Source organism: Nothoprocta perdicaria, unplaced genomic scaffold (assembly GCF_003342845.1).
Source record: "Nothoprocta perdicaria isolate Ctin4 unplaced genomic scaffold, notPer1 scaffold_5, whole genome shotgun sequence".
Classification (NCBI taxonomy): domain Eukaryota; kingdom Metazoa; phylum Chordata; class Aves; order Tinamiformes; family Tinamidae; genus Nothoprocta; species Nothoprocta perdicaria.
This window is the reverse complement of record NW_020455754.1, coordinates 2,214,649-2,241,824: the sequence shown is the minus strand read 5'-3', so window position 1 is coordinate 2,241,824 and position 27,176 is coordinate 2,214,649. Positions and strand designations below refer to the sequence as shown.

The 27,176-nt window shown below is 39.0% G+C and overlaps 1 protein-coding gene across 2 annotated transcripts in view; it reads left to right on the top strand.

The window, feature by feature from the left end:
- The window catches only part of GABRG2 (gamma-aminobutyric acid type A receptor gamma2 subunit), a 63,297-nt gene that overhangs the window by 22,413 nt on the left and 13,708 nt on the right, over window positions 1-27,176 (top strand). For both annotated transcript variants that reach the window (XM_026047446.1, XM_026047447.1), the window contains exons 2-6: window positions 4,738-4,886; window positions 6,481-6,548; window positions 7,535-7,755; window positions 11,215-11,297; window positions 11,954-12,091. In XM_026047446.1, coding sequence (XP_025903231.1) covers window positions 4,738-4,886; window positions 6,481-6,548; window positions 7,535-7,755; window positions 11,215-11,297; window positions 11,954-12,091 — 659 coding nt within the window. The remainder of the gene's footprint in view (window positions 1-4,737; window positions 4,887-6,480; window positions 6,549-7,534; window positions 7,756-11,214; window positions 11,298-11,953; window positions 12,092-27,176) is intronic.

The following is a 27,176-nucleotide window of genomic DNA, read 5'->3' as shown; positions in this document are numbered from 1 at the left end:
TTCTGTACACACTCGTGCATCTCTTCTGCATACAGCATCCCTCTATCTGCAGTGGGAACTCAGAATATGTCCTTCCCTCCAAATGACTGTATTCTCATCATGAATAATGTATGATATACAGATTGGGGTAATTTTTTATGCACATCAGCAAATTAATTAAGTTGACTATTCATTAAGTTAAACAGTGCTGTTAAGTAAGACAGCAGGCTTTGTTTCAGTCCTTCACTGAGAGGTAGAAAATATCCCTGGTTTTAAGTAGAAGATTTATTACATATGTGAGTAGTTTATTAAATCTTTGCTGCAGGCTCTGTAGTTTCTAAGGCCTATTTGCTATCAAAAATAAAAGTGGTCATTTTTTTTTGTCAAATAAACTGAAGCTTTTAGTTGCAATTGAATTAATTAGCTGGTGGTTCTCCAGTACTGCTTGTGTTTTAGACACTCTGTGGTCATTCTCATTCTGCTTGCAAACAGCACTGCAGCAGCAGGCAGAACCCCACAGGGATAACTGACTCCTTTGTGAAGTTTCTTAATAGAACACTTGGAAATGGTTAAAGTTTGCTTCCCATATTTAGAAAAGTTAAAGGACAGAGTCACAGCAGGTATAAACCAACATATCTTGGTTGAAGCCCCTGGAATTATAGGTATTTTGACCAGCTAAATATATGACCTCATGTCTGATAGTGAAATACAGAGCATTCATAGTAGGGTCTTGATTCAGAGAAGTGTTTTCTACTATTGCATCATCACCCTAATAGCACATTTAATGCTAAGTTGCAAAAATATTCCTTTGGATCAGGAAATATTTACCTTATTTCAGAAGAATATCCTTTTTGAATGATTTCTCGCTAATGAAATTAGATGCTCACAATCTGTCCCTAAGTTTAGACTGCAAAATTATTGCTGCTGATGGATTTTTAAATAATCTGTAGTGAATCTTGACTGACATATGGTAGCACATTTCCAAGAAATACTAAAAATAATTCTTCTGAAAATTACTTGAGGGTGCCTCTGGTCTAGGAAAGTTTAGGAACAGCAAACTGTTCTAACCCAAGTTACCAAGGAAGTAGATAAATTACAGAGACCATAAAGACCGTAAAAAGTTAAAGTGGTAGCTTTATGCAAGCAAATAATAAAAATATGGTAATTTTTGTAATAGATAATCTATCCTTATTATAAATTATGATTCAAAGAATTTAAGGCAAAAGATAATTAATATTAAGCTAAATAATATTAACATACTTATTCTCTGGATTTTTATAAAATGAAGATTAATTTTATGTAGGTCTCCATTAATTCCAAGGAAATTAAAATAAAAAACAAAAAATACCAGCAAACTCATATTGAATGTACTAAGAACAGGGAGTAATTCCCAAGCTATAATGTAAATACCCAAGTTTTTAAACTGCTTAGAGGACAAAACATTAGTGTATTAACAAAATCTTTGAACAACAGGTTTTGCTATGTCTTCTGGGCAAGCTTGAGGAAAGACCTTTTTCCTAAGACCTTAGTGATTTCTCAGCAGAGGCATCCTCTGGGACTGACTGGTTTACTATTTCCACACATTTCTGGTATATTCCATATTTCCAGCATAACACCACCACATTTAGCATTAAGGGTTTTGTAAAAGGAGTGGTGCCAATAAAATGAGGCATCTCTTTATTGATTCTTCAGCCTTGCTAGGAGAAACCAGGTCTCCCACCAGCAGGTAGCTCTGCCTGTGGACGATACCTGAAGAGGTAACGCTTCGCTAGGGTGATCTGGCTGTGCTTAAGTTAAACCTCACCAAGGAGCACTCAAAAGAGCTAGATAAGTGTTATAAATCCAATAAAAAGCTTTTCTAATTCAGAATTAGGTACATATATTTTACAATGAGAAAGCTAAGAAAAGTTAGAACTATTCAGAATCTTTTCCTTGGTAAGATTCTCAGTCACAAAGAGCATATAGTCTGTGCAGTTTCTACGTAATTGCAGAGTGAGTTACCAGTTCCTAGAAATTTACACATTTTATGAAAAAGGGAATTAAAAAGAAAAGAGGCTCCATCTTGTTCTGCCATCCCCACATAAAGCTCCCTGTGGTCTAAATTAATGTACTCTCTGACTTAAATTAATAAATGCTTATTAACATTTAGCAATTTCTGCCTTACAACTCCTTTGCAAAAATGTATTTCAAGTATTTTGACACATGCAAAAGCCCCCCCTTAATTTCAGACACAATTATGGTTATATATGTAAGCAATTATAATCATAGGAAACTCATACAGGCTCAGCAGGCAAAACTGAGCAGGGGTTGGGCCAGATGACCTCCAAAAGCCTCTTGTAACTTGAATTACTCTATGATTCCAGCTCTCAAATTCTTGTTCTGACTGCCTAAGCCCCCTCTTTTTCAAATGAGGACAATGGGTCTTTGTAGAACAGCCTGGCCCACATCTTGCAATACTGCTAGTGGTAGAAGTGAAAATATCTTGCAGAAAAAGGATGTGAAAAAAATTTACTCTCAAAAATCATATAATTTGCTAAAAGTTAAATGGATGTTCCTTTGCTTACCTATTTGATTACTAGATTTGGAAACCTCTAGCACTCCTAAAAATAAAAACAGTTTTCAATAAGCATTTGAGAGTAATCTGGGCTTTATCAAATTTGTTCTGGACATTAAAAGCACTTGCAAAATGTAGGCCATATTATCAGAAAGACTAATCTGACAGTCTTAAGGAGATGAATCAGGCTTTGTCATTATAGCTTTCATTAGAAATAATGGCACTTGCACAGCTAAAGCCCTACTCATCTGGGGAGAGATGCACTTCTGCTTTTCTGGTATGTGTACAGTTTTACACAGACAAACATTTAGGTAATTGGATGTCCATGCTGATTTACGAGGCCTTTGGAATTCTGATAAAAGCCAGAATTCAGTGGCCTTTTACCCTAGTTCCATGGACTGTGCTCCCTCTCGTCTCTTCCACACTAACCTCTCATAAAACATTGACTGCTTTTGAGATTTAGAGTGTCAAAAAGGCTCACATGCTGCTGTTCCTGGCTGTAGTCTTGAGACAAGTCTTAGAAAAAGATACATTTTTATCCTTTAATTTCATCCTTTTTCATCCTTTAATTTCACTGTGTGCAGCACACAAGGCTCTACTAACCAGTTCCTTGACTTTCAAAGCTTACTCATCCTCTTCACATCCAGAAACACGTTATCTTGGGGCAAGGACGTGCTGGCTTTCCTTGTGCTTTTCCCTGCAGAAGAAAGTTCTGCTTGGGAGAAAGGATGTTTAATGGGTTATCAGATATAAATATGGCTTTTTATACACAGTCAGGTTTTCCACTCATTCTGTGCTGGCTGAAAGCAAAGTGTCTCTTGCCTGCAAATACTGTTTAAAAAGGTTCCCTTTCCTCCAGCAGGGAACTCGACTTCACTTACATTCCTGTGAACTGCACTTAGAGCTCTGAAGCTCCCGAGAGCTGCATAAACAAATGGTCCCCCCTCAGCTTAATTATCACAGCATGCTTGTCGTTACCAGCAGAATACTATGTAGCATAATGTCAATTAAAAAAAAAAAAAAAAAACCCAAAAAAAACACCCACACACAATGAGCAGCAAGTTAAGGCCCGTGCAGCTCTGAAGCTGGGCTGGGGGTGCCAGCAGGGTGAGGATGGGGCAGGTTGGCCAAGCATCCCAAGCTCACCTCCCCAGCCCCCTGCACACTTGAGAGACTGTACAGACTGGCTGAAATGGGAGTATAATCAACTTTTCTGCTTCTGACTGACTCATACACAAACCRTACCCACTGGTTTAACATATTTACAGCATCATTAAGAGTTTTAAAATTCACTAGTGTTCAAACTTTGCCATGGAAGCAGCTCAGGAAAGAAGGGCACTGGCATATTATGCAAAAAGCCTGCTCAGAATTGCCTAGCACCATGCTAGGCATTCAGCTTTAATTACTACTGACATTCTGCAATGAAAATATCCATTGATGTCATATTCTGAATTAATTTCTATATTCTCTTTTGGAACTGGAGGCAATGATTTTAAAGAAAGCAAAACATCCATTAAACATAGTCTATACATTTCTGATTCTGAGGCTGCCCTTTTTACTGTGCTAAGCAGGTTGAATTATACTAGACCTGGTGTTATACTGCTCAGTAGCAGAAAAAAGTAACAGACGGACTATTTTTATTTTCCAGTTAGGAAAAGCAAAAATGAAAGCCACTGGCAAAAAGAAAGAAATGTGCTGAACTTTCCAAATGCACAATAAGCTGAAGTTCATCAGAGTGTAGAGCACCTGCRTGACAGTTTGTTTGAATGAATCTAATTATTGGTCTTGTCAGTAACATGTTGCATCAAATCACTCTCTCAAAGGGAAGTAATGCAACAGCACTGTGCACATACTAAATGTTATTTTGGTGAGAGTTGCATAAGCTAAGTGACAATTAGATTTGTTTCATAATAGGTCCCACCTGAGTCAGGGAGACAAAAAATAGACATGTCAAAGGTGATAAGCACTRATGTTCCTTTGAACAGACAGAACATGATCTTAACTGCACTAACACAAAATTTTGCCAAAGTGAGCTGTAACCTCAGCTGCTACGTGACCTCCTTGCTATATAAAGCAAACTATTTTTGAATAATTTTTACGCTACTACTAAACCCAGGATTTTATGTGCAATGTCAATCTCCAAAGGGGTTGYCTCTAAATTCATATATTTCAAAACGCTCTTTCCTTTAATTTCTATTTAACAGCTCCACTCAAAAGGGAGATGATGATTATGAAGATTATACCTCAAATAAGACCTGGGTTTTGACTCCCAAAGTCCACGAGAGTGATGTCACTCTTATTTTAAATGGCTTGCTGGAAGGATATGACAACAAGCTGAGACCTGACATAGGAGGTATGTGGCTTTTCTTTTTAGTCCTCTTCTAATTAGGCGGGCTGATTAAGAGTGTTCACATTGCATTATGCTACTCAGGAAGCAAAACCCATCCAAAGTAGTTACAAAAACAAAATATGACTTAGTAAAACACCAATAGCACAAAAGGCAACCCGGCTCTTTGCAGCAGCATCTATTAACACCTCTGAAAATATCCTGAGACACCTCTTGCAAACCCTCCCATTTGCTGACTCAGCCTGCCTGCAGTCACCCATCTGTGTAACAAGCTTAGACTTAACTTCAGAGGGACTGAAAAGCCTGTTCTCTTCTTCCTATAGCCAAGAGAAATTACTAGACAATGACAAACAATACATCAAGAAAGGAAGGCCAAAGCAAGGATAACATAGTCTTATTTCTGCATGGTGGGATGGACACAAACGGAGCTACAGAGAGCAGGAGGATTGTGCTGGCTGGTGCAGCRTGTGCACTGCCTGGTGCACGGCCGGAGAAGCAATGGGGAACGGGGTACAGCGGAGAAAGCGTTCCCAAATAATAACATTAGTCTCGCAATGCCAAGCTCCCAGGACTCTCCCTGCAGCCAAAGGAAGCAGGTAGACTCCAACTTGGCCTCACAAGGAATGTTGGCTGCTCTGAACCTTCCCCTCACGGGTTAGTGAAGAGCCTGGAGAGAAGAGCCTGGCTTGACCACCCTGCAAACATCCCAGGTGGGCACAGAGCAGCCAGATGATACCTCTGCAGAAGAAGATACAGCAGGAATAGCATTACGGAAAAGAGACCTCAGGGATGAGGCACTCAGAGAGCAGCAAGGCTAAGGGAGGCTGTTGCTAACACGTTTACAGAGCCTTGTGAACCAGGGAATGTTTCCACCATGAGGAATACCTGAGTATTTAACCTTCAATGTATGTTTATACTCTAAATTAGCAGAGGAATTTCCCTCATGCTCCCAATCGAAGACTTTAGAGAACAAAAACAAATTAAACATTCATAAAAAGCATCTGGAAAAAAATCTTTAGCCGAGGTGCATGGGAATAATAGAGTCACAGTAATTTCAAAATAAATGAATCTAACAGCTGTTCTTTTATTCTTGTTCTAGAGCCCTGAGCACTGCTGTGGCTTTGGGCTCATGAAATTGTTTCTTATCAACAGCCATCTCTGCAGGCAAGAGCAGTCATGTTGTATTTGGCATTACAGCGTAAAATAAGTAACGCTACACATCACAAGAGGAAAAAGTTTGCCTGCTCTGATGGTGTTTTGTCAAGTGCGTGGCTGCGACCTGACAAAAACGCAGATCCTCTCGGTCAGATATGACTCACTCGAGGGTGATGACACTGGTTTCARCATTGGTTCTCATAGCTAAGCGCATTTGTTCTGATAGCATAAATGATATAAGAACTTGTCCTAAACTGTCTCCATCTAATTTCAGCTTAGGGACATCACTGCCAATTTATGCTTACTCTATTATTATTTTTTGAGGATAAATATGTAAACGTGAGGCAAACATAGCCATACAATAGAGGTCCTTCTGCTTATATTTGACTTGCATCTAGTTCACTTTGACCTTCACTCACGCTCCTAACTCTTCTTTCTCTTGCAGTTAAACCTACAGTGATTCACACTGACATGTATGTAAATAGCATTGGGCCGGTGAATGCTATCAATATGGTAGGTAAACAATTGCCACGTTTTACTACAGCTTTAATATTCACTTTATGACAAAGCCTGCATCATTTCTGTACTTTATAAAGCACAATGTCAATAGAAGCTTTATCTGCATTATTTCAAAAGCCTTATTGTATTACTATTATTAAAGTGAGGACTATATGAACTATGAATCTATAATAAAATGCCAGCTAAACTCTGTGCTGAAAAAAAAAAGGAATAACTTAGTAGTTTTACCACGTGCTCATATTTCTATGGCTGAACCATACATGTCAGTGCCTTGCAAGAATACAACCCTTATAAAACTGAGCTTCCTGATTGCTACAAATTAAACAAAAACTTGACTAGTAATACTACAAATCATGCCATCAAGAAATAAAAAATGCTCTGATTCTCTCTTCTGTTCCTGAAATTCCTAAAGAGAAGTTGAACTGTATCTCCATATGAGATATTCTACTTTGGATTAGCAGTTCCTATGTGTAGGAAAAAAAAAAAAAAATCTCAGATTGTTCTTTTCAGGTCTAGAGTTCCCTTTACAAGCCTTTACTGGCTTGCTATTAAGGGGCAGGTTAGCAACCCTTCACCAATCTTGACAACAACAGTGAGTAGGGAAGCAGCAGTTCAAGGCCAAACTTGAGTTTTACCTGTCACAACTCCAAGAGAATAGATCATTTTCTTGTAATTTGTTCAGATATGCGGATGAGTTGTTGGAASACAGGATTGAAAAAAAGAACCTCAGTGACTCACTTGTATTTTAGGTCAACCTCTCCCTAAGAAAATAGTAAAAAAGAAAAGGTTTTAAACAATACTCTTTGATAGACAAGACCCTCAAAAATTGCCAAAGGTTGATTTTTCTTTTTTATCAGTTCTAGTATCTTCTATATTTCGTGTGTAAGTATTTTTTTTAATGAAATCAAGGAAATCTTATCAGGAGAAGTGTGAAATGCCTAGTGCTATGTTTTCATCAGTATTTCTGGTTAACACAACAGGAATATACAATTGATATATTTTTCGCCCAAACGTGGTATGACAGACGTCTGAAGTTCAACAGCACTATAAAAGTGCTCAGATTAAACAGCAACATGGTTGGGAAGATCTGGATACCAGACACATTCTTCCGAAATTCCAAGAAAGCTGATGCCCATTGGATAACAACTCCTAATAGGATGCTCCGGATCTGGAATGACGGCAGAGTGTTGTACACGCTAAGGTATTTACACGCAAGTTTGCTTCCAATTTTGCAAGGGAAAACTAAGAAAAAAAATGTGTTGATATACAAGTTGTGATTTCAGGTCAGATACTAACCCAAAGAAGAAAAAAAAATTCCTATTACTTTTGGGTACAACCTGGAAAGGGGAAATATTAGAAGGTATTACTTGCATGCAGCCTATTTAAAGTATTTGATAGACACAGTAAAAGAGTTTCTTTTCAACCCAAGGATTACATTGCCTGGCTCTCAGTCACATTCTTAGGCCAAAATGAATATAAGCATGGTTATAGCAACTCATCTTCATTTTCACATTATGCTTTATTGATTACCAGTTGTTCAGTCACTCTACTTTTATCTTTATGTTTGCTTAAATAGAGGAACTGGAAATATCTTTGAATTAAGTAGACAATGTAAGAAATAGATTATATATGTCAAAGGCTTCTATGCCAAATTCATAACAGTTTAACTAAATGAAACAAATTCCATAAAATGCATTTAATTTCTTAAACTTCTTGTGAAAATAAGGACTCTTTTTTTTTTACGTCATTTATGGTTTAATTAAAGTCTATAGATACACCCTCTTCAATTAGTATTTTCATGATTCTAGACATGTTCATCTCCAAATTACTCAATGGTGAATAGATTTTTGAGTCAGATTACTATTATAAACTACCCAAGTATTAAGTTCCATGCATGCCAACATTCAAAAGCTACACATGCAATATGTACTAATCTGAATAACATACTCCCAATGACCATAAGGAAATATGTTTGCTATGCCTGAAAAGCTTATATGCATTTTTTTCTCATATGTGATATAATATTTAGCTCTATATAAACCATAAAGAGGGTCTATTCTAGTATATAATTTAAAATAAGAACACAYAAACATAGATGTTAGATGTAGGGCCACTGAGCTTTAAACTGCCTTTTTTATTTAATTGTTTCTTGCTTTCTGCCTTTTTTATTGAATAACAAAAAAGAAAGTTTTGAAGGAAAGCATATTCATTTTCATTTAAATAAACAGATATGAAGCTTCGGTAAAGAAGCCTTTTTAATATTGCAAGAACTGCCGAATTACAAAAAGAGTTTTATTTCATAGTTATTTTACATTCATTACACACTGCATCGCCAGGAGAGATAAGAGAATGACTGGAATTGAAATCCAGTGCAAATCAAAGTCAGGCTGATAAAGAAGATGCTAGATCTGCTTTTGAAATTCTAAATTGGACTTAGCTACACTACCTCCTCTTCAGACCTCATTACTTTTCTCTTCAAACCATTCAGCCTCTCTCATTAGAAAGAGATATATCTGATAGAGGTTTAGAAACACAGTTATCTGATATTAAGGCATAGTTAGTTGTTCTAGTGAGTCTCAGCAAGCACCATAAATGATTTATCCTATATCCTGGATCAACTCAAAAATGAAATGTGATAGCTTCATTACAGTTTTTTATTAAAGGTAAAGGCAAAAACACCTTTTTAGAAAACTTAGGAATGCAATGTTCTAACAGATGTGCACATGAAATCTTCACAGAGCCTGTGAGTCTATTACTTTGGTTCCTCATATACCCAAGCATTAAGCCACAAACCTTAAATAATTTCCTAAACAAAAAAAGCAAGAATCTTATCATTTGTGAAGGACTTCTTTTCTCCTCTCAAAGCCAAATTGCTAATTCAGACTAAGGTTTTTGTTAAGGAGAAACACAAGTGAAACTTATTGGGGATGTAAGAGTTGGGACCACCTTGGCTGAAATGACCATGAGCTGGTGGAATTCAGCATCCTGAGATGAGGGAACAAAAAAAGTGGCAGGATCACAGTGCTGGACTAAAGGAGTGCAGATTTTGGCCTCTTCAGAGGTCTGTTGGGAAGAACTGCATGTGATATCCACCTGAAGAGAAGAGCTGTCTGATTTGCAAAGATCACCTCCTCCAAAGTACTGTCTGCCCTGTATAAGAAACCAAGAAAAAGTGGCAGGAGATTCATGTGGATTAACAAGAATCATGGACAACCTACTGTAGTTGACCTTGCCTTGATCAAAGGAGTTGGATCCCTGAATCTCCAGATAACCTTGCCAACAATCTCAGCATTGCTGCTATTTTGAGATTCTATGAAGACTGGCCTTCTGCTCATGAATGAAATCAAGTGTCATTTCCACAAGAGAAAACAAATAAAAAGAGCAGCAAATCTGAATCCATTCCAAATTATCTTGAGGTGAAACTGAAGGTGGTGGAATTGAGATGAGAAGAAATGGTAATCTTCTTAGAACAAAGAGATAATTCTACATTTGTGTCAGAGACAAGACTTCCATTACTTTCAGTGAAAATGAGATCCCTAAAGCAGAGGAGTTTCCCTTTGACTTCATCAGCTTGGTGACTAACGGTCACAAGAGCCCTCTGCATCCTGCGTATGCGACACAGGGAGATACCCGCATAAAACACCTACACATAAGAGACAGGAACCATAAAACTGCGCACTTGGACACCAAGGAGTGAACAAAGAACAAAATTTTTTTTTTTTTTTTTTTTTTTTTTTTTTTTTTTGGAGAATTGAGGAACATACAAGTAGTACTCTGTTCTATCCATTCCCCCCCCCACACACACACTTCTTTTACTCATCCACCTCTGCCCACCTTTCCAAAGCTAATTCTTCTCAGATTTTTTGCTACCAGTCCTTCTATCATACGGCTCATGGCAAGGCAGAAGCTAGAAACAATGAAGGCACTGAATGAAAGAAGGTAGTGCTTTAGTGGCTACATCAGATCTCATCTAATTTTGTTTCTCTAGAAGTACATGTCCCTACCTGAAAGATACCTGTATTGCCTACATGACCTGCCTTACCATATAGACTCATCTAATACACTTTGAGGAAAACCACACATTTCTAGTACATTTTTCTAACTTAGTTTAAACGTATATTTTGGAATTGAAATGAAGCRTATCCTCAGAGTGCCTTTTTCTAATAGCTATCAAGGTAGTCTAGATGACTGTCTTGGATGGAGAAGCCTATATTTGGACAGAGGACTCACATCTGTCATTTCTGAAATAGATTTTTTTTCCATGCAAAATACATCTCCATAGTACATTATGGCATGTTGTGACATAGAGATTTGTCACTGCTTGCATGAGATGACCTGCATATTCACTTACGGATTTGCTCATTATGAGTAATGCTGCCATTTCAGATGCAAAGGAACAAAGCTTTAATACATATTCCTCTACAGTCTTCAAAGCAGATAAGAGCCTTTGTAACTGAAAACAAAAAATGCTGCTCTGCCTATCAATAACCAGATGTCCTAGAATATGTTTGGAATAGCCAAAATAATAAATAYATGTTGATGTTTTTGCTCAATATATCTATTTACATATTTCATAAGSCCGTTCAATATCATTAATAATCTTGTTTTGAAAGAACAGATTGCTTGAGTTTGTTTTGTATATTCTGCTCTCTYTCCTTAGGCTGACAATCGATGCTGAATGTCAGCTGCAGCTACATAACTTCCCCATGGACGCTCATTCCTGCCCACTGGAATTTTCAAGCTGTAAGTAATATATCTGGAAATATATTCAATCACTTTCCTATCCCACACTGAGTTACTTATTATAAAYTTATATTTATACTGACAGAGTCAGCTAGGGTTACATTCTTAACCAGACATAGTCCCATTGTTTTCAATTCTATTTTTACCTTATTTTCATGCACTCAAATCATATATGCTTACAAATACAATACAAGAATGTTATATGAAAATGGCATTAAATTTTGGGCCATTTRTGATTCATTTATATATTAGCATAACAAGAAATTTTTACTTTTATTGTGATACTTTCTCCTTGCACGTGGGAGTTTCCCTGTGAGCAATACTTGGAGTCAACGATGTTTGACTTCTTGCAAACAGCTCAAGGAGGGAATTTGTAGTCCATCTGAAAACCGTTTTGGCAATATCTGAAGGCTGAGCAAAACTGCATACTATTATGTCCATAATTTTATTTGAAATATTATCTGAAGTGTTATTTTAATTTAAAATCAAATGAGATGTTATGTAATTACTAGGTAGTTGGAAATAAAACAGATCATCTCTGACTTGCAATATGCTTCTGTAGAAATAGAAAATAGTAGTTTTCCTCCCCAAAAGTACAATAAAATCCTAGCCATGACTATGAGAGCAAAGCATTCTGTATTTTGCCTTGCAATAAGATGGTTACCCAAGAGAAGAGATCATTTACCAATGGAAGCGCAGCTCGGTGGAGGTGGGAGACACCAGGTCCTGGAGGCTTTACCAGTTTTCCTTTACGGGATTAAGAAATACAACTGAGGTGGTGAAGACTACTTCAGGTAAGAGAACTCATCTGTACACTTTCAAATTATTTTAGAATCTTACTAAAGCAAAAAAAAAAAAAAATCTGATGCCTGAAACCCACTGTTGGCACTTAACTGAACATATACAGGCTGTGACATCAACATCTGTGACATGAGCCTGGCATCTCTATTTCTGAAGAATAACTCACAGGAAGAAAAATGACCTGTAGTCTACTGTCCATTCTTGGATTCTGCAAGGTTGGATTTTCAAGGAAAGAAATTTCCAGAACTGCCAAGAGAAAGCAAATACTGGCAAGGGGTGGGCAGGTTAGATCATACCGTGTAACCTGCCTCAGCAGAGATAAGCCACTGAGGAATCAGTGATAAGCAGATACTGTTTTTAAGGTCTTACCAATCCATCCTCCACTTCCCAAAAGCAGAATGTTGGCCTGGGCAGAAATGAAATTGCAAATCTCAAAGCCTTTACTACAGCAGCTCCAAGGGCATTTTGTTCCTTACGACAGGGCACATTCAGCTCGCATTAAAACAAGCAGCCTTGCAAGCCAGAGTCTCAGATGATTCTCCTGCATATTTCTATCTCCTTGGAAACAAGTAATGGAATTTAAAATGATAAATGAGGAAGGACTCRGTTTTTAATAAAAATGGCAATTAAATACTACTAACTAAGCAGGAAAATAAATTCTCCTAGACATATATATTGTTGTATTTGTTAGTGGAAAGGAAATTCAGTGGATATGAAAAGAATTGCATATTAATATTTTTGTATGTGCATGATATCTCTTGTCTTTGATTTCTTACTTTGAAAAAGAACAGTGAAATGAAAGCAATTTTTCTTTTCAGGTTCCTTTTGATTTTTACCTCAATGTTATTGTTCTGGCAAATATATTGATTTAAATTCAAAGACCTTTCTGCTTATTCTGACTTCAGAAATATCCCCATCCATTAAAAGAAATAACACAATTATTTCTAAAAGGTCAGCATTGCTGTTATATTCAAAAGGAGAGCAAGATCTCCTAGAGCTGAGGGCAGCCTGCTGTGCATTACACCCGAGTGCAAACAAAGAGGATGAGAATTAATTCAACATCCAACTTGTGAATCACTGGATATTAAGCACTGATGACATGTTTAGTCTTATGAGCAGGGTAAAAATGGACTGAAGCCTCCCAGCTGTAGCCACATTTGCCTTAYGGCACCTTCAGCCACTCCAGCAGGCAGCCGGTCGAGACAGCACTTGACCTCTCACATTTTTCCCAGAATAAAAAAAGAAAGGTGCAAGAGAGGACACGAGAGGAGCCATTGCCACTAATAACTACCATTATCTGGGACACGCTGGAATTGCCCTCAAAACAGAAATATGAACAACAGTGCATCTCACCTGAGACTGCCCCTGCAGCAGTCAGCAGTGGGGAAAAGTCCCATCCTGCTCAGGCTGAGCCCTCTCTTACTTCAGACTCAATTTGAGCTTCTTCTACGTGCTGTTTTTCTTTCTCTTTCTACTTGAACCATTCTCAAATAAATTGGTTTAGGCAGAGATAGAAAGCAATAAAATCTTAACATGCTACAAGCTTCAGATCCACTGTTCCAGCACATCTTGCATGGGTAAATCAAAAGCAGTTTCTAATAACCTAGTAATGCAAAGACAGCTCTTACGGAGAAATAAACTAAAAATAAAAGATAAAGAAGGGAAAAAAAGACTTATTCTCATTCAAAGAGAAGCATTTTTTCAGGGCCAACCACTCAAACTTGTACTATTCTCCGAGAGTACTACTATAATGTAGCGTCAGTTGTTTTAATATGATGACACACATCAGCCTTTTTAACTTGCTTAAACAAAAATAAGTAATTAGCAGTTAGCATGCACTTTAAAGCAGCAAAGAATCTCTCTAGTTATCACTAGACTCCTAAGAAGAAATGCTCCTGAAAGATGCCTAGTCTTCTTGAGCTGCTTTCAAAGATGTGCTGGGTGAAAAAAGACCTGAGGAAAAAAAAAACCCTGCTTGTCTGCTTCTTCTCTGGGGTTATGCTATCTTTGATCTTCCTTGCTCCTTCTGTTTTTATGACCACAGATAGGCAGGAAAATTTCCTTTGATTTTGATTCGTCTGTATTATCTAAATAATCAAAGGTGAAACAACAAAACAGAACTTGTAGTGAATCTCCTATAGTGAGAAAGAGCTGGAAGGGGCTAGACCGCGCTCACTGGTCAGTTAGGTGTGCGGGCAACAGCATCAAGTCCAGTATTGCTCAGCCAGTCCCATTCAYCGCCTGCATTCACTCTCCTACATGCACATATTTTTAACAGTTTTTCCAAAAGAAAAGGCTTAGGAGAAAACATTCCAGATTAGATTTATTCTCAATGAATGTACAACGTGAAGTGTTTGATATTCCCTGGCAAGGGAGTTGAGTTCTGGCATGTACCTGAAGGCAACTCYGCACACCCGCATTTACCACATTTCAGACCAAACTTGTGGCTCTACCTGCATGTCTCCCAGGGGCTAAACCCACCCAGCCCTTCACAGGGTCCCAGCTGGCCAGGCTACCACAGTAGAGAAACAGAAACCCTGTGGTTATGAACCACCGTGGTGACTATGGTCCTGTCATAGCAAAACACAAGAGATCTAGGCTGAGCTATGGGCAGGGAAGGGCAGGGATCATTCACGAATACAGTTCCTCYGAGCTCACAGACTTGCTGAACATGTGCAGCCCCTGGCAGATGTTGGACAGCACAGCTGTAAGACGTAAGAGCACCAGATGTTGCAGTTGTGTCCCTGAGCCGCTAGAAAATCCTAGTGGCAGCAGCAAAAAGCAGCTGGACTATTGCAAGCTGTCCTGTTTCCCTTATCGGAAGTGAGTCACCCTGAATCCTTATCTTGTTACGCTCCTCACTGAACTTCATTTTCTTTGATATTCACAGGCATGCAAACCAAAAGACACCATTTAGCTAATGAAATCCAGTGTCCACAATAGCTGGGACTAGGAGGAAAAGGTACTAGCAACTCCCCACTTGGAAGAACMTGGGCATTTCCTTAAAACAGCTAGATAGTCTGCACACTAGAGAAACACCCGGGCATATAGAAACACAGGCAGCACTGGCTGTGTGTGATTGTTTTTTCTTACAACCTGTGCTATACAAACACCAGTGGTTTGGTTCAAGGTATTTGGAATAAAATGCTTAAAATGCCTAGTAAGTCATAATATTATCYGAGTTACATAAAATAATCCACTTGATTTCACGCTCACATAAACTCAGATGGGTTCAAGACTTATTGCACTGTTAAAATTAAATCAATAGTCACTGCTCAAAGATATCCTATACAAGAACTACCTTTTGCTCGCAGTATAAGGTCCCATTCCCACAGTGCTACTGCAATTCTCCAGTAAAAAGTGAAAAGGAAATACTCAAACACACAATAAGAAGAGAATCGGTAGTTGGGTAGAAAAAAAGGCTGAGATATATAGTCTGCTTTCCATCAACTAAGATATAAGGAGGTAAAAAGAAAACATACACATAACTGCACCCTTTTTAAACCTTAAGAATAATAAGCACTAGTACAGACTACTTAAGTAAATGTTAGAATATTTAAAAGGCTTTAAGAAATAAATATCAGAGAGTAGAAATACAGTGATCATACCTTAGACAGAAAGAACTAATTTGTATCTCAAAATCTTTTCCATCAATTAGTTTCTATGAATTTAATAATGCTGATACACTTTAGTTCTGCAGATTACTCAGTTTTTTTGAACGTACATCAATCCTGTTACCTGATATTGAGCACTGAACTACACAAAGTAGTTTCTGAAAGTGTGATTACTTGGGAGAGACAGACCTTTTGTTACTCACAGCTCATTTCTGTGGCTGGAAAGTTCCTTTTAGCCTGGACTTTATCTAGCCCTTATTCACAGAGTTCATGCTGAATTTTTAATTAGGTATAGGCATTATAAAAACAATCAAGAAACAACAGATGAACAGGTTGCCAGTATCCTTGAGACGGGTGAACTTGCAGTGCTTGCAAATTCCTCCTTCGGTTTCTTACTGTCCTGTGTTTTACAGAGCTAATGGGAACTGTGCAGTAGGGACTGTGCACCAGAACTGATAAACAGCATCAATTTGGCAATGAAATGCTTATCTCATTACACAKCACTTAAGCCACATCAATAGATATGTGGACAGTTTCCACTTATCAGGAAAACATAGTCCAGGTTATTATTTTATGGAAAAAGGCATATTTCCAGATTTGATACTTCATCTTAATGCTCTGGAGTGCACTATTGCCACTTCATTACAATCCCCTTGACAACTAGGAGTCTTTTCCCTTTGGTCACTTAGTCAAATATGGCATGGCAGGTACACAGAATATTTAAACTTCTAAACATATTGGAAAATAGCCCTGGCATTAAATATAGCCATAATGCTGTGCCTAGAAAGCCCTGGCAGGCCCATAAACAGCTCCAGTTTTCCCTACTGACTGCTCATTGCATATAGTATAGGCAGGGAGGTCCCTCTGAGCATGGACAAACATTCCCTGCCTGAGGATTCTGAGCCAGCATAAGTTACTAATACCTGTGGTTTTCATTTGGCAGCATTTAAGCATCTTTGTCCTCACTTTGCAGAGGAGCAAACGATGACATCAGCTRTAAATCAGCAGAGACTCCAGCCTACTGCGGCTGTCTTGTGCATCTGTACTGTTCTCTTGATGGCTTAGGAGGGTATTTGTCTCCAAATCCTAATTGTTTAAACAGCTACATTTGTTATTACCTTACACATTCCAGCAAAAAGGACCCTGTCTCTCTAGGACAGCAAAACATTTAAAGCAGCAAGTGACTGAAAGATGCTTCAATACTCAGCTCRAAGCTAATATCTTTAATTTCTTTAGGATCACCTTAAGACATCTTAATARCTGTATCTTAAGATCCATAATATAAATATTCTTGTCAACTCGCAGGAAAGAAAGGACCAGTGAATATTTTTCCTTATATTCTTCATTTTTTTTTCCCTCATTCATACCTTGTCTTACTGAAGTAATTTGGGACTCTTCTTATGGCTGTGTAGCACTTTAGCAGTGCATGCAAGGAACAAAAGCAGGACCAGGTAACTAGTCCTAGGTAATGATTGCTTATCAAGGGTAGTAAATGCAAACAACATTTCTCAAATAAGCCAGACATTTTTATGTGCTCAGAAACGTCTCAGATCACAACATTTTGCTTGCTGACATTGTAATTGATGGAAAGTTTGGTCATCAGAAATAATGAGTCTAGTTCTGAGGATCATGTCTGCAAACACATGGTACGGTGCCCACTCCCCGCACCATCAGATTTTCCACACTCTCTCATCCAAGATGGTTAATTGCCAAGCAAATGAGTGTTTATAGATGAATTTACGAGTCTGCAGGAACARGCTAATGCAGCTGGGCAGCTTCTCCCTCCCTACACGGTCCCATCCCAGCATCAGCATCAGGGCAGCTCCGCTCCCCGAGCCCTCGTGCCCTTCCCTGGGGACAGGCACCAGGRCACGAGGCTCTCGGTGGTGCCCACGATGCCACCCCGTCGAGCGAGGCCTTCCTGAAATTCAGCCTTCTGAAAGCTTCACATCTGACCTYGTGACTTGCAGCAATTTAAACCAGGCTTTAGAAGGGGCAGGCAAGGGTAGAAATGATACAGGAAAGCAGAGAACAAGGGATCATGCGGCATCGGAAAAACAATTTCACTGAACCTAATGCAGGGTAACTGCAAGAGCCTGGATGCTGAAGGCAAGATGTGGTTTGTAAAAGATTGGATTTACAAAACAATGACTTCAAGAAAAATGTTTGTCTAGTTTCATGAAAAATAATTAGATATTTCAGGAGACTTAAATGGTTTAAAAAGAAAGAGAAGAGCAGATACTTTTAGTGCTTTTCATTTCATGACAAAATCAGAAAAATTAGACTTTCTTTCACTGTAAGTCTGGCAAATAAGTTCTTAGACAAGTATTTGCGTTGCCTATAATGCTACTTGGCRAATGTTGTTGCAAGTCCTGATGACTCTGAGACACGAGGCATGTTACCATCTCAGTCCCCTTTTGTGAATTCCTGTTCGTTTGTCATTGTTGTTCTTTTAATCACATCCCATCCCCTGATYGGCTCTCACAAAAACTGTTGTAATATCACAAAAGAAAATCACTATAATTCCATTGTTTGCAACCAGAGCTAGATCTAATTATAATGATTTGTGATAAGAAATCATTAGTTCAAAGGGATTAGACATAACAGCCAAGTGGGAAAAGAAAAATGGATATTCACACAATTACTTTGCCATTACAATGATGCAGTATATTAAAGCATTTTCTAGAAGAGCTTTCTTCAAATAGGTGTGTTGAAATTACTGATTTATGCAAATAATAAGTGTTTTGTTATTTAAATAATTGAACTTCAAGGAAGAATAAATTGCAGGTTTCCAGAGCTTTTCAGTCTTTGAGCTGCGGCGTCATGAAGTAAACTCTGTAACCTGTAAAATGATCAGCATAGCACTGATGTTTCAGCTTCTTACTGTAGGTTTTTCTCTAAACCCTTTTTGTGCTCAAAAAATAGGTTTGTGGTAGAATAATTTAGAGAAAAAATGTGAGGTTTTTTTTTTTTTTTTTTTCTTTTCATCATCTTCCCTCTCTTTCGGGGACAAAAACAAATTCAGTAAGGATCTTTGAAGGTGACAACAACTTAATGACARTGGCGTGCATATAGTAGGGATTGTTGATTTGAAATAATTTGGGATTTGCCTGGGGCATTTATGTGTCCTAAATAATAAATGCAGATGCCTCGGAGGTTGTTCTCGCAGAGTTAAATCCCTTCAGTCTCTAAGTGAAATGTGTAGCTTCTGAAGCAGATGTCGCGACAGAGCATTTCCAGGAGCCTCTCATCCGAGCTGCTGTTTGGTTGCAGGGAGGTGTCACTGCATTTCAGTATCCTAATTGAGAGGCTAATTGGATGCCGGGCACACCGGGCTCCCTAACAGGGCTATCCGAGTGGCGCAGCCTTYGCGGCCGCCGATGAGGCTCCCATCCCTGCCTATATCCCACATGCAAAGCTAGTGAAACTAATTTAGCACCACCAAGTTCAGAGAGACCTTACCAGACACCTTTGACTTGTATTTTTTTCTATCAACGAGAAAGAATAAAAAGAAATAAAAAGAAAACAGCCCAGGTGGTTTAATGAAAATATGCACAAGACGTACAGAATTCTAATACTCAGTGCAATACCTRTTATTGCACATATACAGTCTAATTCCCTAAAACAATCATTTAACTTCAACAGCACATTCTCACAGAGGTGCATAATTGTATAGTAGCAGTATTTATATATTTTTCATTAGGAACTTATGTTTAATAAATGTTAACTCTTCCTTTTTATCATTAAACTAAATTCTTAATGGTAAATAGCGTGTTTTAACATTGCCTTTTTARACAAGGCATAATTGTCCTCATTTTGATGTACGTTATAGAAGCTATAAATATGCCACTTATCTCAAAAATGATACAGCYTATTAAGTGAGTTCTTTCCTACTCTCAAGAAGACTGCATAATTAAGGCTAAAGAGCTGCAGGATAAAATTTATGTAATAATACTCTCTTCCTCTATCGTGCCCTATATAGGAGAATCTTAAAATATTTTTCAAGATTTAATGCATAAAGTATCACAACACCCTTTGTGCGTCTCAATGCAAGTGACTAGAAATAACCATGAAACTAGTCAGCAAATCGTTATTCATTTCCTTATATACAGCTCTAAGAAATGAGAAAATGGGCAAAAAAACTCCCTTATGGGAATCATGTTTTCTTGTTGGCTGTATCTTAGCATTTCCTCTTTTTTAACTTGGAGAATATAAGTTGGAAGAGCAAGGAATTGCTGTGGCAACAACCAGGCACACGGGGCTGCTTCCCTTCTCGGAGCAYGTGAGTTAAAAGACAACTTTGGTCYCTCAGCCTAGCAAAAGAAAAACCCCTAAAATGTTTCACTCCCTGCCTTTTCCAAGGATAGATCRCAAAAGGTATTTCAAACTTACTTAAAGTCTCTCCTTTTTATGCAAAATACAAGAAAATACAGCTAATAAAGTATAAAGGCAATTATTTCCTGCTGTTATCCAGTGATACTTAAAAACAAAACATCTCTGAATCCTTCAAAGTACCCTTGTAGTTCAACGAAATTTTGTTTCTTATATTACCACAGCAAACTACTTGACTGAAACAAAGCTATTAGGAATAATCAAAAAGGTTAAAAAAAAAAAAAAGAAAAAAAAAAGAAAAAAGAAAAAAAAAAGCTTTTCCTTTAAGTTAATGCCTTTGTTGCAAAATTCAGCCACAATAACCAGGGTAATTTATGAGATCATTCTGTCACTCCTGCTATATTTGCTCTAGAGCTAAGGATTTTGGCAACAGTTGCTGCTGTTTGGGGAAAAGCAAGAACATGACTGAATTTGAAGGAACCTAACTACATTTGTTTTGCYTATTTTCTTTTTTCTTTTATTTTATTTTTTAATCTCAACTGTAAAAGACATATGACTAGATTTAGCAATATTACAGAAATAAACCCTCGACTTCTAAGCATGGATAGAGGAAACGAACTCGGCTGGGGGGATTTACTACTAGCAAAAAGTGCAAACATAAAAAAAAAAAACACCAAGATAAAAAGTGAGAGAGGGAAAGATCAGCCTTCTAGAAACAAGATGTTTCTCCACTTGTGAAATGGTYCCCGCTATGTGCCAAGAGGAAGTCCTACCACTGTCCTGGAGAGGAGGTACCACGCAAACCTCGCACCCTGCACCACCTACAGCCATTAGTTCACCTCGGCACTGGGTCTCGTAAGGTGAACGTTATCTGGGGGCTTGGTAATGACCACAGCTGCCTCTGCTTTTCCTCCTAGCAGCCAGCAGGTCTCCAACATGTAGCCAAGCMCCATTGGGAGCCCCTTCACACGGGGCCGAGATCACTGGGACCTAGGGCAGCTACTGCTGCTCCTGGCAGCTACTTTCTGAAGGACCCAATCCAAAAGCAACACAAACAGACACCCGCTGTGGCAGTCGCCAGCTCCAGTGCCCACCTCATCCTCATTAGGTTTCAGAATTAACTGTATCCTGTAGACCTATCTCTGATGAAAACCACTGCCAATGAACTGAGAGGAGAAAAATTCTCTCTCTGCTTTGGCCCCAGCCCAACCTCATTCATTGCTATGTTCTCAGGAGTTAAAGAGAGATTTTAGTTTCCTCATATGGTAAGAGATTCCCTCTTTAGCAAATCAAAACCCAACAGTTCTGTGGGCAGAAGAAAGATTTCTCACAGATTTGCATCCATGATAGAATTCACTAGCATTTAAGGAACATGTAAATTTAAGCATTTTCTATAGCTGGAACATTTGTCATAGGTCTTTTCTAGATGGTTTCTCTGGAGTCCAACTAGAACCACACTGATGCCTTGGTGGGTAGAGTGGCTGATCCACAGGAAAGCAGCAGGGAAGCATCATCTGACAGCCCCTCCAATACCTCTATTTGTCTTGCTGACACCTCCACAGCTTCTGTCTTAACATTGACTGTGCTTATACTTAATCAGAGTATTCAGATCTACAAACTAGCATGACCTGCARAAGTATAACTTCCATTACTGACAGTGAAGCAGAGTAAAATGCAATAGGTTTCTCAACATTTTTAACAGCATCTACTATTAAATAAGCAGGCACTCAGGATTTGTTTCAATGCTTACTAAATTTCCCAAGCTATGGTAATACCAACCTTCAGAGAGGAGATGCAAAGATTCAAAGTATACCAAGGAGAATTTAAAGAATTATATTAAAGTCAGGAAATAACTTARATCTCCTRAGAATTTTCAACCTAATTTTTGTAGATTTAAGAATCTACAAAGGACCCTTTTAAGTACCCTTTTAGAGAAAGCCGTGAGAGCTCTCAGAGTTTTAATAAAAGACAAAGTTGTAATTCTAATAATTCACTTACCTAGGAAACCAAAATTTGGAGTTTATAAGCTCTGTTTTTTGTTCTAGATATAATTTTATGACAGCGTGACTCTTACCCAGGATGAGGGTTGCTAGTTCATGGTAGCATGAAAAATAAATACATTGTTCAACATCGACAGTTTCTTGGAGAACTTTGTTTACACCTGTTTTCACATCTTCAAACATTGATTCTGCTTTGCTTAGAAAGGTATTCACATGGAGTTGTTAGGATCAAGAGATGGGGAGGAAACTACATCAATACTACATGTATTTTTCAATAACTCCTGTCACTCATCTTCTTTTGAACTTGCTCTACTAGTAGAAATAATAAAATGCTTAGGATTCATCTTGCTGGGAACCTTTGCAAGGCAATTTGAGACCGACGCTGCTGTCATTTCCACAGTGAAAACTGGAAGTTACCAACAAAACTTGGAGTTCTTCCTCGCCACTTTCTGAAGCGCTTTAAATGCTCTCTTGGCTCTGGCTCCTGCTTCTCTCCCACCTGCCGTATGTGCCTCTGAGCGGCCAAGCGCCGGGCAGGGAAGGGGCCAGCAGATGCTCGACGTGAACGGAGGCAGCTGTCAAATGGAGCGCTGCTCTCACCTCACGGGGATGCTGCTTTCTCCAGGGAAACTGGATGRCATTTCCAAAGCCACGTCCCTCGCAGGAAAGCCAGGGCTCCTTMACAACAAATTCTGGTATGTCAGGTGTGAGGAGTTATCACTTGCCATGTCATTGCTCTACCTGCTCGGTTTTAAGTACTCTGCTCTTTGGTGGCACCAGATATTGCCTGACTTAGCGTTTATGCCTACTAAATCAGCAGGTGAGATGATGAATGATCACTGTAAAATTCCTTTATCTAACTCATCGTCTCCACCCTTATGTCTTTTATGACACTATCCACTGCACAGAGGTAAATACAAACCCCTTTGGTTTATTTATGCATTATTGTGTGCATATTAACCTCCTCTCATGCCTAGTTACAGTTGCAATCTTACTATTCTACAGAGTAAGAAGCAGGTTAGTTGCTCTTCTGAAAAACAATCTAGAACACGCTCCAGACATCTAGATACCAGGATTTTCATATTCCCATGGACACAGGCCAAGTGCTTCATACGGCCTGCCTGSTAAAGCTCCATCCACAGCTTCCTCAACGCCATTTTTCAAAAAACATTAAAAGTAGAAAGCCTTAAGAAGACATAACCCAYGGGATTCACAATGTTGTACCTTCAGTTTTTAAAGTTTAAGAGATTGCACTCTATGGCCTGAAAACACACAGTGTGATCATACTGTGATGTGGAATTGAGTGCCCCAGAGGGACCTGCTTTGGAGTATCTGTGAACATTCTTCTGGACGTGCCTGTTTGAGAAATAAATGCAGYCCAGATCCTCGAAGGTCTCCTTAAAAAGGGTGAATCATTTAAATACCTTATAGGATTTGGACCCGAGTGATTCCATACACCGGCAAGCTCTGCCTTTCTTTCTGCAAAGCCGTTACTGAGGAACTAGAACTTGAAGTTGGTATCTGTAATCTCCCAAGAATTTTTTACATCCTAAACTTGATCTGCTTGACTCGAAATGGTGATACTAGTTATAAATTATTCATGTTTCACTGCTATCTCTTTTGAGACATGATCTTCAAACTAAGCATCCCCTTCATCTTTATCCTTCCCTGCAGGCCTGTTGCATACAGGCCTGTGGCTTCTCTCACTCTTGTTCTTGGAATTAACTATAATTTTAGCACATCATCTCACTGTTTGCCATTTTTCATTTCTCTCACAGTGACACCTTCTGCTTTCTGAACTCTACATTTATTTACTATTTTAACCACAACCTAGTTCTTTCTGCTTCAGTGCTTTTATTCCTTCTTAGTCTTTGATTAAAAAAAAAAAAAAAATCACTTTTTCTCCTAAGAGCTGAAGAGATTCTGGGTTTGACAGCTGCTTTTTCTTTCCTCCAACAATTTTGCTTTCCACCTAATGTCAATAACATCCTCTTAAAAAGCTCGAGAGTTTAAAAATACACCCAAACACATTTGCCATCTCCTTTCTTAGCATATAACTAACTGTTCCGTTGGAGCTAGTTTCTTCCATTCAATTTCCTCACCAGTCACACCTTAGACTATTTTGCAACACCTACTTTTGTCACTGTATGCTTCTGCTGTTACGTGTTAGCTGTGCTTGTGAACAAGATTAATTTGCACATTGCTGAAGGTTTGCACCTGGCTTCTGCAAGACAGAACCCTCCAAAAGCCAGAAACAATTTCGAATCAACCATCAGGGCAGGCACTGTCCTCAGGAAAACTGGCAGCTAGAGGAGGAGGAGGATGCTCGCCTCTTCACCATCAGTCCAAACAGCAGTTTCTAGAGGAATGTCTTGAATCAAAAACAAATTAATTGGTGGTTATGGCTATTTTTAATAGTCCTGAATAGTCATATACAATTCAGATGAAGTCTATTTCATACTATGCTGCATTTCAGAACACATCTATTCTGGACTTATTTTTCGCAAAGGTACAATACCTTTAGAAGCAAAATCCTGTATGTTCAAGCTGAAGAGCAAAATTGCCTAAAAGTCTTAATCTAAACTCTTTTAACCTAAGATGTTACACTATGGATACACATAGGATTAAAGGATTTAATCTGGCAGAAGGTACCAAATACTGCATGATGGTGGTAGCACGTGGTGGAAAACCGAGAGACAGCTGCAGAGCTGGGGCCGTCGGCCAGGGCAGGGGCACAGCTGGGAAGTCTCCTCATCACTAGCAGCCTAAGAAGTCCAGGCTTTTACACAGCAGGGGCCTTGTTCTAAGCAGAAACCACCAACCTGCCCATGCTATGTGTGACATGTAGGTGCTTCTTCAGTGCTCCTCCCGACTACAGTAAGGTGCAACATTTCTGGTAAAACCTTCTCCCAACAAAAGTTTTACTCACTGCTGATTATTTCAGTTTCGCAACAAAATCCTCATTAAGCAATTCTGAATGCTGCGGGCGAAATACTGCGATTTCCTCCTGATCTTCTTTTGGGGTTTTTCTTTTCTCTTTATTCTTTCATGCTAGCGCAGTGGTGCTGAATGCTGAGAAGCCAGTGCTGAGACTGACACTTTGCTGTTGTGTAATCAAGCTTTATGCATCAAAGGCAGCTATTTCTTGTTAATGCAGATGAATAATAAGTGCAATTCCTAACTCAGTCGTACCGGAAATCCGTAATCAAGAAGTTGGTGGTAGGAGACAGCTTATCAAAATGCATGAACATCCTCTCTCCCTGCCTCTCTAATATGTGAACATTAGACACTGCTCAAGCACAGAGCACRCATGGTGCTCACGGGGGAAGCAGAGAGGGGTCAGAAGGAGAAAAATCACTTGCTGGCAGCCCTGCTGCTGCTCAGCGATAGAGCTGGGACTGGAGCTGAGATATCCTCTCTGCTCCTCTACTGTCCTAATCAATAATCCACACCGTCTCTTTGAGATATTTCTGAGCTGTGTTGTTTTTCAGGAAGCCAATTTATTTTTCATACAAAGTTATACATAACTTTGCTGGGTTCTTGTGCTGGAAGTCATCTGCTCTTACTGAGCTGCCCTAGCTCTCTGAAGTCCCTGACATTCGGTAGCTGATCACACTGAGCTCTGAAGAGAGCTAGTTTTGATCTGTGCTACTTCTGCTCCTTGATGTTTTGCCTTCCAGGATCTCAGACCCGGGTGAGTTTTAGTCTTTTCTTGGTTACTCAGATTGGTTTCCTAGGGGCTTGAAACAAAATATTCACTGATGAAATCCTCTAAAATATTTAAAGGAAACCAAAAATAAATGGAATTGAGGTCCTTATAAAAAAAAAAAAAAGAGGCGAGTGCTGGAGGTGGAGCAGCAGAGCACACTGCATCCCTGCCAGCATCCCCCAGCTCGCTGCTTGCAGTGCTGCCTTTCTCGTGACGGCCCCGCGCATGCAGTGGCAGCGAGATGCTGGTGTGGTAATGGCACTTGTTCTATAAATACTTCTTCTGCTGGGAGGTTCAGGCAGTCTGAATCTGTAAAGTCTAAAGCCTCCCCACACAGCTTTGCTGCATGCATTCATGCCTCCTCTCTTCTGTAGAGAAGGTAGAAGAAAGCACCAAGTTTTATTGCAGMCCCAGGTTATGTAATGCTGCCTCTTAGTTCTGAAAATAACCGGAAACATAGAGATCAAAGACTAAGTGCATTGTACCCTCAGATTCCTCTCCTCTCAGAACAAAAGGCTTTCAGAGGACTTTCAGAATGACCTTTGCCATGAGAAGACAAGAGACAGCCCTGTATGCACAGTCACAGTCCTGCGTGCAGCCACTTCAGCAGCCACCTCAAATGTGTTTATATCTCATTCCCAACAGCTGTGGAAATGTTGGGAACACTGCAAAAGGGTGTGGAAACAACATGTAGGTTTTCCACTTGAGCAAACGCCAGCAAGGGATCTGTCACYCAGCTTCAACTGTGGACCTCAGAGTCCAGCTGCCTGATACCAGCTCAAGTGAGACAGGAACCTGGAGGGCAATTAGCCTCTGAACTGACCACTTGCTGCAGGGACTTACTGTGAGCAGCAGTTAATACAGGCCTCAAAGTGTTCTCTCTGCTTACCCCATTCCCACTTTCTTACATCTTACAATATGYTTGTAATTAGACTTATCCTTGGAGTTCTCCATGCTCCCTTTTCATGCAGCTGCTTCCCACAGTTGCCTAGGAAGCCTATATACATATATATATGTGTATATATATATATATAAACAGATAGATCCACGGTGCAATCCAAAAGCTGTCTTTACCTTAAATGTAAAAACAAAATAACCATCATTTTTATGCCCCTCCTTTAAAAAAAAAAAAAAAAAAAARAAARAAAAGGGGAAAAAAAACATACAAGCTATTGAAAACTCCTACATGGTAAATTTTAGTCCTTTGGGTATTTTTTTTTCCATGAAATTCCACAACCCTGACAGCATAGCTGAGCTCAAGCACCAGGGAAACGGCATAGCACATATGCTGTTAAGTGTGGTAACAAACCAGTTATCCCCAGTTCTCCATGTATCTAAGAGCAGCCACAGTTGGCTGCTGTCAGGCAATGGATATGCCATCTGGATGCCTTGAAGTGAATGAATTAAGATGAAATAATATTTC